Source organism: Oncorhynchus gorbuscha, linkage group LG23 (assembly GCF_021184085.1).
Source record: "Oncorhynchus gorbuscha isolate QuinsamMale2020 ecotype Even-year linkage group LG23, OgorEven_v1.0, whole genome shotgun sequence".
In the NCBI taxonomy this organism is placed as follows: domain Eukaryota; kingdom Metazoa; phylum Chordata; class Actinopteri; order Salmoniformes; family Salmonidae; genus Oncorhynchus; species Oncorhynchus gorbuscha.
Window position 1 is genome coordinate 9,494,567 of NC_060195.1, and position 16,475 is coordinate 9,511,041.

The window sequence follows — 16,475 nt, forward strand, 5'->3', positions numbered from 1 at the left end:
TTTATTCAACACTATTACAAAACATAAATCCTGCTTTTCCCTACTTCCCTGGTGCTGCAATGAATGTGTGGCCAAGTGTATCGATAGCTCTGCGTTTTTGTTGTTATTAGCAGCTCGTCGTGTCTAACATACAGAGGAATTTTTCTCTGGTCATATGATCAACATGATTGTGTGCATTAGGCTGATGTGGTACGACTCGAGTTTCACCTTCAGATGGAAGACGATGTCCCCTCTCTCTAGTCAGTCTCACCGGAGGAAAGGAAGGAGAGAGTAGTCAGGGACAGTGAGAGGTAGACCCTCTGTTGTTCTCTCTTCGCTGAGACTAATGCTGTGTTCAAACAACTGGGAACTCGGAAATCTCCGACTTCAGTGCGTTCAAGACTACTAGAGCGATAAGTGATCGTGACGCTGTGTCTCCGAGTAGGCTTAATGTGGGGAAAAAAACATCTGGTCTTCACAAAGGGAAATTGTTTTGTAAAATGATACATGTTTTTGAAGGAGAAGGGAGTTTTATTCTACCAATATGATAATGCGTTGTTGAACATTACGTTGGTAACCAGGGAAGTTATTGTGACATCATCAAATTGTGTCTCCTTGTGGTCACTGCTGGTGTTGCATGTATATGTGGGGAGTGAGAACCCTGTGACAAATGTTACAGACGTCAATTCAAAAGCATCAGCGCATTACACATACAAGTATTACAATAATTACTGACAAAGTATAATTATGAATATAAGATCATATTTTATTCATGGTGTCTTTACAGTGTTGAAAACAAAATGGGAATGCAACATGACTTAAAATCTCTCACAGAGAAACAACTTACAGAACGTGGGGTTTATGACACCTCACATTGATACGAAAATAATACAGTTTAAAAAAAATACATTCATGTGAACTCATTGGACTAGCACATACATACACAGCACATATAAACACATTGGGAAATCATGATAACCTCTTGAGTTGCACAATTCTGGTCATTTGTCCAAAATTCCCTGGTTTACCGGAAATCCTGTTTGGATGATTCCCGGATTTCCTGCTGATTCTCTCTTGGTTGCAGGAAACTTCCAACCGGGTTTCTGGAACCCTTACAACAGACTGAAAAGGAACTGTGACCAACCACAGTCTCCATACCTATGAGCTGCCATTCTGTACATACAAACTGAAAATGCTTGATTTTTTTTCTTCTCCAAACCCACGCGCACGAACGACTACAACAAAGCGATGGATATCCTTTCCGCACAAAAAATACTTAATTGGTCACCAATTACACAACACGAGCACACAATCAGGCCTAATGCATGCTTCCAATGTTGCACTCAGGCTTTTGAGGGCTCACATTACCGAGCGATAATGTGTTAACAAATTGTTACAGTAATGTTGGTTTTGTACCTGCGTGTAGAAGCACAGGATGTGTTGTTTTTCTGGGTAACCAACAGTCACGTTGCGTTACAGTATCAACCCTTTTCACCTCCAACCTGTTATTTCTGTCGGTCTAAAATGACAACAGTAGAATATGTTAAACCTTTAAATGTTCTATGACTGACCAGTAGAATATGTTAAACCTTTAAATGTTCTATGACTGACCAGTAGAATATGTTAAACCTTTAAATGTTCTATGACTGACCAGTAGAATATGTTAAACCTTTGTTCTAAATGTTCTATGACTGACCAGTAGAATATGTTAAACCTTTAAATGTTCTGACCAGTAGAATATGTTAAACCTTTAAATGTTCTATGACTGACCAGTAGAATATGTTAAACCTTTAAATGTTCTATGACTGACCAGTAGAATATGTTAAACCTTTAAATGTTCTATGACTGACCAGTAGAATATGTTAAACCTTTAAATGTTCTATGACTGACCAGTAGAATATGTTAAACCTTTAAATGTTCTATGACTGACCAGTAGAATATGTTAAACCTTTAAATGTTCTATGACTGACCAGTAGAATATGTTAAACCTTTAAATGTTCTATGACTGACCAGTAGAATATGTTAAACCTTTAAATGTTCTATGACTGAATATGAATATGTTAAACCTTTAAATGTTCTATATGTAAAAACAATTCATGTGGAATAATGCATTCTGGTCTGCACACAGTCCCAAACAACACACTTGTATTATAACAGGCCTGCATGTTCTGGGCTATATACAGTCAGATTAGATACCATATTGATGTGTTGGGCTATATACAGTCAGATTAGATACCATATTGATGTGTTGGGCTATATACAGTCAGATTAGATACCATATTTATGTGTTGGGCTATATACAGTGAGATTAGATACAAGATTATGTCCTGTTGGGCTATATACAGTGAGATTAGATACAGGATTATGTCCTGTTGGGCTATAGACAGTCAGATTAGATACCACATTTATGTGTTGGGCTATATACAGTCAGATTAGATACCACATTTATGTGTTAGGCTATATACAGTCAGATAAAATACAAAATTTATGTGTTGGGCTATATACAGTCAGATTAGATACCACATTTATGTGTTGGGCTATAGAGAGTCAGATTAGATACCACATTTATGTGTTGGGCTATATACAGTCAGATTAGATACCACATTTATGTGTTGGGCTTAGATACCACATTTATGTCAGATTAGATCAGATTACATACCACATTTATGTGTTGGGCTATATACAGTCAGATTAGATGCCACATTTATGTGTTGGGCTATATACAGTCAGATTAGATGCCACATTTATGTGTTGGGCTATATACAGTCAGATTAGATACCACATTTATGTGTTGGGCTATATACAGTCAGATTAGATGCCACATTTATGTGTTGGGCTATATACAGTCAGATTAGATACCACATTTATGTGTTGGGCTATATACAGTCAGATTAGATACAACATTTATGTGTTGGGCTATAGACAGTCAGATTAGATACAACATTTATGTGTTGGGCTATAGACAGTCAGATTAGATGCCACATTTATGTGTTGGGCTATATACAGTCAGATTAGATACCACATTTATGTGTTGGGCTATATACAGTCAGATTAGATACAACATTTATGTGTTGGGCTATATACAGTCAGATTAGATACCACATTTATGTGTTGGGCTATATACAGTCAGATTAGATACCACATTTATGTGTTGGGCTATATACAGTCAGATACAACATTTATGTCAGATTAGATACCACATTTATGTGTTGGGCTATATACAGTCAGATTAGATACAACATTTATGTGTTGGGCTATATACAGTCAGATTAGATACCACATTTATGTGTTGGGCTATATACAGTCAGATTAGATGCCACATTTATGTGTTGGGCTATAGACAGTCAGATTAGATACAACATTTATGTGTTGGGCTATAGAGAGTCAGATTAGATACAACATTTATGTGTTGGGCTATAGACAGTCAGATTAGATACAACATTTATGTGTTGGGCTATAGACAGTCAGATTAGATACAACATTTATGTGTTGGGCTATAGACAGTCAGATTAGATACCACATTTATGTGTTGGGCTATAGACAGTCAGATTAGATACAACATTTATGTGTTGGGCTATATACAGTCAGATTAGATACCACATTTATGTGTTGGGCTATATACAGTCAGATTAGATACAACATTTATGTGTTGGGCTATATACAGTCAGATTAGATACCACATTTATGTGTTGGGCTATAGACAGTCAGATTAGATACAACATTTATGTGTTCGGACTCAAATTACTGTTTACAACCAAATACCACCAACCGTTACAATCCCGAGAAATGTTTTTTTGAGATAAAATTCAGAAAACTTCCACACTATAGACTATATTTACACAATTGGCAATATCAACAATTAAAAAGTTATATTGAAAAGACAACCTGTTTTACAACAAACACGTGTAATATTTGTGAATATTTATTATCTACTTATTCATAAAATGTATTATTAAAATGTATTATGTATTCTTTTGTCACATATGCCCTCCGTCCCAAACGTAGTGCACTACTTTGGTCCAGGGTCCATAGGTATAGGGGGCTATTTGAGATGTACTCCCATATCACTGAATGTTGAGGTCACAAATAGGATCTGTATTACTCTATGTGACATGTTTATGGTTATTATGGGTTGTTATTATTGTATTAAATGGAGCTATTATCTGCATGAAATGTCGGCATATTCATTCTTATATGAATAGTTTTTTTATGTAAATCCACTCTCTTTATATGGTCAGTGTTGCGTGACCTTGTTGTTACATAGTTGTCTAGGTATGTTCATACTTATTGGAATCGGTTTCACCCAAAGCCAGTCTCTCTCCCCCTCGGATGGAGAGGGGTCCAGATGAGTGAGTTGGATATTGCTGCAGCATTTAGTACAGAATATCTTTGTGTTGCGTGGCCTTGTTGCCATAGTTTCAGATAAACATCCTGTAATACTGTTGAACCCTGTGGAACAAAAGGTGAGTGACTCTTTCATTTACTCTACTGAATGTCAAGCCCACTTAAGATGCCGATCAGTCACATTTTATGGAGATATTCTAAGAATTGACTGTATAGAATAGTAGAATGTAGAATGTTCAAGAATCAACTCTTTCGTTGAAACGTTGCAGTCTCTCCCTGAAAGAGACATCTGATACTGTATCTTTAACTCTAGAATAGAACACTTTTAAAACATTCTAGAACATGACCTCCTCACAGCTTCCATAGTCGCTCTCCACCATGTCAGATCCGTTGTAGCAGCGAGAGTTCCGTCCTGCATGCCTAGCCTGTTGTGTTGCAGGGGGAGGAGGAGGAGAGTTACACTCAGCGTAGGACGGCATGGCAACGCTGAGGCGCATGCTGAGGCGCCGGTAGCCTGACGACACATTGTCCATGCTTTGTGCATGTTGTGTGGGATAGTAACTGATGGCAGTGTACTCGTTGGGGCACTGGGAACTGGGTAAGGGAAGACCGTCAGGCCCCAGGAAGTCATCCAGGTTCTGGTTACTATAACAGGGGGGTAAGGGAGCGCGGCGGTCAGAACGCTCCAGGGGAAACGGGAATCCGCCGAAGCGAGAGTTTCTACGTGAGTCTATTGATGCGGTCACAGAGCCGTAGGTGTCCTCCACAATGTCGAACTGGGGAAACTCCTGGACCTGGGGGTACTCTTGGACCGCAGGGTTGGGTCGACCGTAGTAGTCAGGATCAGCAGGGTAGACTGAACGGCAGGGAGAAGAGAGAGAACACTCATTATCATTCACTATAGTCCTTCGGTATTATCGCCTTTCAGAGGATCTTCATACCAATTTTCAAAGTGTCCTCGGTTATAAAACTCCTTAAACTCATTATAGGTAAGGTATTATAACTTCTGAATGATGAAAAGCCTCAACACCTAGACACTTATCCTCTGCAGGAAATGCCTGCCTGACCAGACTATTGCTCACAGCCACAAGCTCTGTATGTATCAAAACTGATAGTGGATGACATTCATGTATGGATGAGTAACGTCCATTGTTTTGGTCTAAAGGACAAAGTGAGAAGGAGTATAATATGAATAATGCTTTGTTATATCCTCCACATCTCCAGATCATTCACCTTCAGACACTTGTCCTTTTGGGTGTCTCATTGGTCATCTCAATGAAATGCTGTTACTTATTGTTGGATAAAGTGTAGACTGGCCCGGCAGGTTGCGTAAGCTACTACCACAGTTATTACCACAGTTATTACCACAGTTATTACCACAGTTATCAATAAAGACTCAATTAAAAACTCAGACAGTTAGCTTAAAGTATCCACTTCCATTTCCCCTCTGGGAGATTATTAAAGTTTATTCAATGAACTCACCTTCATAGTCCTGATCCCAGTGGTGTTTCCTGATGGACTCATTGTCAGAGATGGATGAAGGTGTAGGAGGGAGGTTGGGGGCCACACTACACACCACGGGCCCCTGTGGCTTCTGCTTCCCGGCCCTTAGGCTTACCTGGGACCCCAGCCCCAGGTCCATCTGGCTGTGAAGCCTCAGAGATCTGAAGGGACTGTGTATGTTATCCAGGTCGTTACCAGAGCCCATCAGCATGTTCATCTCTATTGGGCTGACTTTTGGAGTGTCGGCCATCATGGATTTGGCCAGACTAGGTTGGAAGTAACCGTTGGAGTCCTGAACACAGACAGGTTTCTTCTTCTGTTGGACATAACGTTTGCGGACACAGACGAAGACACCGACCAGGAAGAAAACCCCCATCAAGCTGGCACATATCTCCACTATCTCGATGTAGCCCAGTCCGGCGTACACCTGTATTGAGGATGAGACAGGACACCTTTTGGTTAGCTTCAAGCAGGGCCGTCTAAGGCTGATATTTGGTTGGGACCCCCCGCCCCAACTCTTAACAAGAAGTTTGAGACTCTGACTGAGTTCCCAAAAACGAAAATAAAACTATGGGTTATGGGCCCCCTAGCGGAGCCAGTCCTAGCTTAACTAAAATTCTCCAGGGGTGAAGTTTCCTGTTGGCACAGGTCTAGGATCAGCCTCCCCTCCCCCAATCATAACCGTTACCAGTAGTGGGAAAAAAGGCTAAACTGACCCAATATCAGCATCTAGGGAAATTTCACCCTATTCTTACTAAAACCAGATATGTTACACAGGGCATTATGAGTACCTTAGTTTAGAATGTTACAATACCTGGGGCAGAGGGTCGCAGTGGATGGAGCCCCCGGAGAAGGTACAGTTGTACCCTTCTAGACACGGGTTGGGGGAGCATCCGTCGATTAGGCTCTGACACCTAAAGAAAGGGGGAGCAGAATAATAATACTGTTTCCATTAACTTGCACGGAATGGAAATGAAGGGTTTTGCTTTCAGTACAATCCACTCAAGGAAGGAAGGAGGACATACAACAGAATTAGACTTAATCAGTTTGGGGTGTACAAAATGTACAAAATGCCGAATGCTGTTCTCCAGCACCTGAGCCAATCAAACTAGGAGCACGGCACGTGTAACATTTTCTGTGACTAACCAAAAAGAATCAGAACAACTGTACTATATGGGAGGTGAGGAGGTCTTAAAGAATCAGAACAACTGTACTATATGGGAGGTGAGGAGGTCTTAACAACTGTACAATATGGGAGGTGAGGAGGTCTTAACAACTGTACTATATGGGAGGTGAGGAGGTCTTAAAGAATCAGAACTACTGTACTATATGGGAGGTGAGGAGGTCTTAACAACTGTACTATATGGGAGGTGAGGAGGTCTTAACAACTGTACTATATGGGAGGTGAGGAGGTCTTAACAACTGTACTATATGGGAGGTGAGGAGGTCTTAAAGAATCAGAACAACTGTACTATATGGGAGGTGAGGAGGTCTTAAAGAATCAGAACAACTGTACTATATGGGAGGTGAGGAGGTCTTAACAAACTGTACTATATGGGAGGTGAGGAGGTCTTAAAGACTATATGGGAGGTGAGGAGGTCAGAAAAGAATCAACTGTACTATATGGGAGGTGAGGAGGTCTTAGGTGAGGAGGTCTTAACAACTGTACTATATGGGAGGTGAGGTGAGGAGGTCTTAACAACTGTACTATATGGGAGGTCTTAACAACTGTACTATATGAGGTGAGGTCTTAAAGAATCAGAACAACTGTACTATATGGGAGGTGAGGAGGTCTTAAAGAATCAGAACAACTGTACTATATGGGAGGTGAGGAGGTCTTAACAACTGTACTATATGGGAGGTGAGGAGGTCTTAACAACTGTACTATATGGGAGGTGAGGAGGTCTTAACAACTGTACTATATGGGAGGTGAGGAGGTCTTAAGGTCTTAACAACTGTACTATATGGGAGGTGAGGAGGTCTTAACTGTACAATATGGGAGGTGAGGAGGTCTTAACAACTGTACTATATGGGAGGTGAGGAGGTCTTAACAACTGTACTATATGGGAGTGAGGAGGTGAGGATGTCTTAACAACTGTACTATATGGGAGGTGAGGAGGTCATAAAGAATCAGAACAACTGTACTATATGGCAGGTGAGGGAGGTGAGGTCTTAACAACTGTACTATATGGCAGGTGAGGAGGTCTTAAAGAATCAGAACAACTGTACTATATGGGAGGTGAGGAGGTCTTAACAACTGTACTATATGGGGGTGAGGTGAGGAGGTCTTAACAACTGTACTATATGGGAGGTGAGGAGGTCTTAAAGTAATCAGGGAACAACTGTACTATATGGGAGGTGAGGAGGTCTTAAAGAATCAGAACAACTGTACTATATGGGAGGTGAGGAGGTCTTAAAGAATCAGAACAACTGTACCATCTGGATCATTTAACTTCTATATGGGAGGTCTTAACAACTGACTATATGGGAGGTGAGGGAGGTCGCGATGCATACAAAGCCCTCCCTTGCCCTCCTTTCAGCAAATCTGACCACAACTCCATTTTGTCTAGCCTATAGACAGAAACTAAAATAGGAAACGCCCGTGCTCAGGTCTGGTCCGACCAATCTGATTCAACGCTTCAAGATTGCTTTGATCACGTGGACTGGGATATGTTCCCGGATAGCCTCAGACAACAACATTGATAGATACGCTGATTAGGTGAGTGAGTTTATTAGCAAGTGCATCGGTGATGTTGTACCCACGGTGACTAATATAAACCTTCCCCAACCAGAAACTGTGGATTGATGACAGCATTCACGCAAAACTGAAAGGGCGAACCACTGCTTTTAATCACGGTAAGGCGACCGGAAAGATGACTGAATACAAGGCAATCAAACATGCTGAGCGTCAGTATAGAGACAAAGTAGAGTCGCAATTAAACGGCTCAGACACGAGACTTATGTGGCAGTCATTCACGGAATATAAAAATGAAACAGCATTCACGCCAAAACTGACGGAATATAAAAATGAAACCAGCCCTGTCGCGGACACGGACGTCTTGCTCCCAGGCACACTAAACAACTTCTTTGCTCGCTTTGAAGACAGTACAGTGCCACTGACACGGCTCCCTACCAACACCTGCGGGCTCTCCTTCACCGCACCCAACGTGAGTAAAACATTTAAATGTGTTAACCCCCGAAGGCTGCCGGCTCCTCAGAGGATGCGCAGACCAGCTGGCTGGTGTGTTTACAGACATACTCAATCAATCCCTATCCAAGTCTGCTGTTCCCACATGCTTCAAGAGGGCCACCATTGTTCCTGTTCCCAAGAAAGCTAAGATAACTGAGATAAACGATTATGCCCCATAGCACACACTTCCGTCATCATGAAGTGCTTTGAGAGACTAGTCAAGGACCATATCACCTCCACCCTATCTGACACCCAAGACCCACTCCAATTTGCTTACCACCCAAATAGGTCCACAGACGATGCAATCTCAACCACACTGCACACTGCCCTAACCCATCTGGACAAGAGGAATACCTATGTGAGAATGCTGTTCATCGACTACAGCTTGGCATTTAACACCATAGTACCCTCCAAGCTCGTCATCAAGCTCGAGACCCTGGGTCTCGACCCCGCCCTGTGCAACTGGGTCCTGGACTTTCTGACGGGCCACCCCTAGGTTGTGAGGGTAGGGAACAACATCTCCACCCCGCTGATCCTCAACACTGGGGCCCCACAAGGGTGCGTTCTCAGCACTCTCCTGTACTCCCTGTTCACCCATGACTGTGTGGCCATGCACGCCTCCAACTCCATCATCAAGTTTGGTAGGCTTGATTGCAAAAAATGATGAGACTGTTTTGCTATCACAGACTGGAACATGTTCCGGGATTCTTCCGATGGCATTGAGGAGTACACCACATCAGTCACTGGCAATATCAGTAAGTGCATCGAGGACGTCGTCCCCACAGTGACTGTACGTATATACTCCAACCAGAAGCCATGGATTACAGGCAACATTCGCACTGAGCTAAAGGGTAGAGCTGCCGCTTTCAAGGAAATCCTGCTATGACCTGCAACGAACCATCAAAAAGGCAAAGCGTCAATACAGGACTAAGATTGCATCATACTACATCGGCTCCGACGCTCGTCTTATGTGGCAAGGCTTGCAAACTATTACTGTCATGTTTTGTCATTTATTATCTTGTCTTGTCCCTGTGCTTCCCATTCTATTCGTTTCCCTCTGCTGGTCTTATTAGGTTCTTTCCCTCTTTCTATCCCTCTCTCTCCCCCTCCCTCTCTCACTCTCTCGCTCTCTCTTCTCTCTATCGTTCCGTTCCTGCTCCCAGCTGTTCCTATTCCCCTAATCATCATTTAGTCTTCCCACACCTGTTCCCGATCCTTTTCCCTGATTAGAGTCCCTATTTCTCTCCTTGTTATTCGTTTCTGCCCTGTCGGTTCCTTGTCTAGAATTCACCGTGCTGTGTTAGTGTATTGCCCTGTCGTGTCGTGTTTTCCTCAGATGCTGCGTGGTGAGCAGGTGTCTGAGTCTGTCTGGTTCAAGTGCCTTCCCGAGGCAACCTGCTGTTCACCTGCTGTTCAAGATCGAGTCTCCAGTTTGTCCTCGTCATTTCGAGTGAAAGTTGTGTTTTTGATTGTATTTACTTTACTGGATTAAAGACTCTGTTTTCGCCAAGTCGCTTTTGGGTCCTCTTTCACCTGCATGACAGAAGGAACCGACCAAGGAATGGACCCAGCGACTTCAGACGCTCGTTACACTGCCGTCGAGATCCAAGGAGCCATGCTCGGCAGACACGAGCAGGAATTGTCTGCTGCTCGCCATGCTGTGGAGAACCTGGCCGCTCTGGTTTCCGACCTCTCTGGACAGTTCCAGAGTCTACGTCTCGTGCCACCTGTTACTTCCTGGCCTGCCGAGCCTCCAGAACCTAGGGTTAATAACCCACCTTGCTACTCCGGGCAGCCCACTGAGTGCCGCTCCTTTCTCACGCAGTGTGAGATTGTGTTCTCTCTCCAACCCAACACATACTCTAGAGAGAGAGCTCGGGTTGCTTACGTCATTTCACTCCTTACTGGCCGGGCTCGAGAATGGGGCACAGCTATCTGGGAGGCAAGGGCTGATTGCTCTAACAAGTTCCAGAACTTTAAAGAGGAGATGATTCGGGTTTTTGACCGTTCAGTTTTTGGTAGGGAGGCTTCTAGGGCCCTGGCTTCCTTATGCCAAGGTGAACGGTCCATAACGGATTATTCTATTGAGTTTCGCACTCTTGCTGCCTCTAGTGAGTGGAACGAGCCGGCGCTGCTCGCTCGTTTTCTGGAGGGACTCACGCAGTGGTTAAGGATGAGATTCTCTCCCGGAGGTTCCTTCAGATGTGGACTCTTTGATTGCTCTCGCCATCCGCATAGAACGACGGGTAGATCTTCGTCACCGGGCTCGTGGAAGAGAGCTCGCATCAACGGTGTTTCCCTGCTCCGCATCGCAACCATCTCCCTCTCTGGCTCAGAGTCTGAGCCCATGCAGCTGGGAGGGATTCGCATCTCGACTAAGGAGAGGGAACGGAGGATCACCAACCGCCTGTGCCTCTATTGCGGAGTTGCTGGACATTTTGTTAATTCATGTCCAGTAAAAGCCAGAGCTCATCTGTAAGCGGAGGCTACAGGTGAGCGCAACTACTCAAGTCTCTCCATCAAAATCCTGTACTACTTTGTCGGTCCATCTACGCTGGACCGGTTCGGTGCTACATGTAGTGCCTTGATAGACTCTGGGGCTGAGGGTTGTTTCATGGACGAAGCATGGGTTCGGAAACATGACATTCCTTTCAGAGAGTTAGAGAAGCCTACGCCCATGTTCGCCTTAGATGGTAGTCATCTTCCCAGTATCAGATTTGAGACACTACCTTTAACCCTCACAGTATCTGGTAACCACAGTGAGACTATTTCTTTTTTGATTTTCCGTTCACCGTTTACACCTGTTGTTTTGGGTCATCCCTGGCTAGTATGTCATAATCCTTCTATTAATTGGTCTAGTAATTCTATCCTATCCTGGAACGTTTCTTGTCATGTGAAGTGTTTAATGTCTGCCATCCCTCCCGTTTCTTCTGTCCCTACTTCTCAGGAGGAACCTGGCGATTTGACAGGAGTGCCGGAGGAATATCATGATCTGCGCACGGTCTTCAGTCGGTCCCGAGCCAACTCCCTTCCTCCTCACCGGTCGTATGATTGTAGTATTGATCTCCTTCCGGGGACCACTCCTCCTCGGGGTAGACTATACTCTCTGTCGGCTCCCGAACGTAAGGCTCTCGAGGATTATTTGTCTGTGTCTCTTGACGCCGGTACCATAGTGCCTTCTTCCTCTCCGGCCGGGGCGGGGTTCTTTTTGTTAAGAAGAAGGACGGTACTCTGCGCCCCTGCGTGGATTATCGAGGGCTGAATGACATAACGGTTAAGAATCGTTATCCGCTTCCCCTTATGTCATCAGCCTTCGAGATTCTGCAGGGAGCCAGGTGCTTTACTAAGTTGGACCTTCGTAACGCTTACCATCTCGTGCGCATCAGAGAGGGGGACGAGTGGAAAACGGCGTTTAACACTCCGTTAGGGCATTTTGAGTACCGGGTTCTGCCGTTCGGTCTCGCCAATGCGCCAGCTGTTTTTCAGGCATTAGTTAATGATGTTCTGAGAGACATGCTGAACATCTTTGTTTTTGTCTATCTTGACGATATCCTGATTTTTCTCCGTCACTCGAGATTCATGTTCAGCACGTTCGACGTGTTCTACAGCGCCTTTTAGAGAATTGTCTCTACGTAAAGGCTGAGAAGTGCTCTTTTCATGTCTCCTCCGTTACTTTTCTCGGTTCCGTTATTTCCGCTGAAGGCATTCAGATGGATTCCGCTAAGGTCCAAGCTGTCAGTGATTGGCCCGTTCCAAGGTCACGTGTCGAGTTGCAGCGCTTTTTAGGTTTCGCTAATTTCTATCGGCGTTTCATTCGTAATTTCGGTCAAGTTGCTGCCCCTCTCACAGCTCTTACTTCTGTCAAGACGTGTTTTAAGTGGTCCGGTTCCGCCCAGGGAGCTTTTGATCTTCTAAAAGAACGTTTTACGTCCGCTCCTATCCTCGTTACTCCTGACGTCACTAGACAATTCATTGTCGAGGTTGACGCTTCAGAGGTAGGCGTGGGAGCCATTCTATCCCAGCGCTTCCAGTCTGACGATAAGGTTCATCCTTGCGCTTATTTTTCTCATCGCCTGTCGCCATCTGAGCGCAACTATGATGTGGGTAACCGTGAACTGCTCGCCATCCGCTTAGCCCTAGGCGAATGGCGACAGTGGTTGGAGGGGCGACCGTTCCTTTTGTCGTTTGGACAGACCATAAGAACCTTGAGTACATCCGTTCTGCCAAACGACTTAATGCCCGTCAAGCTCGTTGGGCGTTGTTTTTCGCTCGTTTCGAGTTTGTGATTTCTTACCGTCCGGGTAGCAAGAACACCAAGCCTGATGCCTTATCCCGTCTGTTTAGTTCTTCTGTGGCTTCTACTGATCCCGAGGGATTCTTCCTTATGGGCGTGTTGTCGGGTTAACAGTCTGGGGAATTGAAAGACAGGTTAAGCAAGCACTCACGCACACTGCGTCGCGCGCGCTTGTCCTAGTAACCTCCTTTTCGTTCCTGTTTCCACTCGTCTGGCTGTTCTTCAGTGGGCTCACTCTGCCAAGTTAGCTGGTCATCCCGGTGTTCGAGGCACTCTTGCGTCTATTCGCCAGCGCTTTTGGTGGCCGACTCAGGAGCGTGACACGCGCCGTTTCGTGGCTGCTTGTTCGGACTGCGCGCAGACTAAGTCGGGTAACTCTCCTCCTGCCGGTCGTCTCAGACCGCTCCCCATTCCTTCTCGACCATGGTCTCACATCGCCCTAGACTTCATTACCGGTCTGCCTTTGTCTGCGGGGAAGACTGTGATTCTTACGGTTGTCGATAGGTTCTCTAAGGCGGCACATTTCATTCCCCTCGCTAAACTTCCTTCCGCTAAGGAGACGGCACAAATCATTATCGAGAATGTATTCAGAATTCATGGCCTCCCGTTAGACGCCGTTTCAGACAGAGGCCCGCAATTCACGTCACAGTTTTGGAGGGAGTTCTGTCGTTTGATTGGTGCGTCCGTCAGTCTCTCTTCCGGGTTTCATCCCCAGTCTAACGGTCAAGCAGAGAGGGCCAATCAGACGATTGGTCGCATACTACGCAGCCTTTCTTTCAGAAACCCTGCGTCTTGGGCAGAACAGCTCCCCTGGGCAGAATACGCTCACAATTCGCTTCCTTCGTCTGCTACCGGGTTATCTCCGTTTCAGAGTAGTCTGGGTTACCAGCCTCCTCTGTTCTCATCCCAGCTTGCCGAGTCCAGCGTTCCCTCCGCTCAAGCGTTTGTCCAACGTTGTGAGCGCACCTGGAGGAGGGTGAGGTCCGCACTTTGCCGTTACAGGGCACAGACTGTGAGAGCCGCCAATAAACGCAGGATTAAGAGTCCAAGGTATTGTTGCGGCCAGAGAGTGTGGCTTTCCACTCGCAACCTTCCTCTTACGACAGCTTCTCGTAAGTTGACTCCGCGGTTCATTGGTCCGTTCCGTGTCTCCCAGGTCGTCAATCCTGTCGCTGTGCGACTGCTTCTTCCGCGACATCTTCGTCGCGTCCATCCTGTCTTCCATGTCTCCTGTGTCAAGCCCTTTCTTCGCACCCCCGTTCGTCTTCCCTCCCCCCTCCCGTCCTTGTCGAGAGCGCACCTATTTACAAGGTACATAAGATCATGGACATGCGTTCTCGGTGCGGGGTCACCAATACTTAGTGGATTGGGAGGGTTACGGTCCTGAGGAGAGGAGTTGGGTTCCGTCTCGGGACGTGCTGGACCGTTCACTCATTGATGATTTCCTCCGTTGCCGCCAGGATTCCTCCTCGAGTGCGCCAGGAGGCGCTCGGTGAGTGGGGGGTACTGTCATGTTTTGTCATTTATTATCTTGTCTTGTCCCTGTGTGCTTCCCATTCTATTCGTTTCCCTCTGCTGGTCTTATTAGGTTCTTTCCCTCTTTCTATCCCTCTCTCTCCCCCTCCCTCTCTCACTCTCTCGCTCTCTCTTCTCTCTATCGTTCCGTTCCTGCTCCCAGCTGTTCCTATTCCCCTAATCATCATTTAGTCTTCCCACACCTGTTCCCGATCCTTTTCCCTGATTAGAGTCCCTATTTCTCTCCTTGTTATTCGTTTCTGCCCTGTCGGTTCCTTGTCTAGAATTCACCGTGCTGTGTTAGTGTATCGCCCTGTCGTGTCGTGTTTTCCTCAGATGCTGCGTGGTGAGCAGGTGTCTGAGTCTGTCTGGTTCAAGTGCCTTCCCGAGGCAACCTGCTGTTCACCTGCTGTTCAAGATCGAGTCTCCAGTTTGTCCTCGTCATTTCGAGTGAAAGTTGTGTTTTTGATTGTATTTACTTTACTGGATTAAAGACTCTGTTTTCGCCAAGTCGCTTTTGGGTCCTCTTTCACCTGCATGACAATTACAGACTACAAAGGGAAGCACAGCCATGAGCTGCCCAGTGACACGAGTCTACCAGACGAGCTAAAACACTTCTATGCTCGCGTCGAGGCAAGCAACACTGAAGCATGCATGAGAGCTTCAGCTGTTCCAGACGACTGTGTGATCACGCTCTCCACAGCCGATGTGAGTAAGACCTTTAAATAGGTCAACATTCACAAGGCTGCGGGGCCAGATGGATTACCAGGACGTGTGCTCCGGGCATGTGCTGACCACCTGGCAGGTGTCTTCACTGACATTTTCAACATGTCCCTGATTGAGTCTGTAATACCAACATGTTTCAAGCAGGCCACAATAGTCCCTGTGCCCAATAACACAAAGGCAACCTGCCTAAATGACTACAGACCCGTGCACTCACGTCCATAGCCATGAAGTGCTTTGAAAGGCTGGTAATGGCTCACATCAACACCATTATCCCAGAAACCCTAGACCCACTCCAATTTGCATACCTCCCAAACAGATCCAGAGATGATGCAATCTCTATTGCACTCCACACTGCCCTTTCCCACCTGGACAAAAGGAACAACTATGTGAGAATGTTATTCATTGACTACAGCTCAGCGTTCAACACCATAGTACCCTCAAAGCTCATGAATAAGCTAAGGACCCTGGGAATAACCACCTCCCTCTGCAACTGCATCCTGGACTTCCTGATGGGCCACCCCCAGGTAGCAACACATCTGCCACACTGATCCTCAACACTGGAGCCCCCCCAGGGGTGTGTGCTTAGTCTCCTCCTGTACTCCCTGTTCACCCACGACTGCATGGCCAGGCACGACTTCAACGCCATCATTAAGTTTGCAGACGACACAACAGTAGGCCTGATCACCAACAATGTCCAGACAGCCTATAGGGAGGAGGTCAGAGACCTGGCCTGGTGGTGCCAGAATTACAACCTATCCCTCAACGTAACCAAGACTAAGGAGATGATTGTTGACTACAGGAAAAGGAGGACCAAGCATGCCCCCATTTCCCCCTCAGGAAACTAGAAAGATTTGGCATGGGTCCTGAGATCCTCAAAAGGTTCTACAGCTGCAACATCGAGAGCATCCTGACTGGTTGCATCAC

The 16,475-nt window shown here is 45.6% G+C and overlaps 1 protein-coding gene across 1 annotated transcript in view; it reads right to left on the reverse strand.

Annotated features, from left to right (window-relative positions):
- Nucleotides 1-3,185: 3,185 nt before the first annotated feature.
- Nucleotides 3,186-16,475, reverse strand: part of fat2 (FAT atypical cadherin 2) — a 95,354-nt gene continuing 82,064 nt past the window's right edge. Inside the window, exons 26-28 of the mRNA XM_046323651.1 lie at nucleotides 6,641-6,740; nucleotides 5,806-6,253; nucleotides 3,186-5,179 (exon numbers count right to left, since the gene is read on the reverse strand). Of these exons, the coding sequence (XP_046179607.1) occupies nucleotides 4,659-5,179; nucleotides 5,806-6,253; nucleotides 6,641-6,740 (1,069 nt within the window). The 3' untranslated portion in view covers nucleotides 3,186-4,658. The remainder of the gene's footprint in view (nucleotides 5,180-5,805; nucleotides 6,254-6,640; nucleotides 6,741-16,475) is intronic.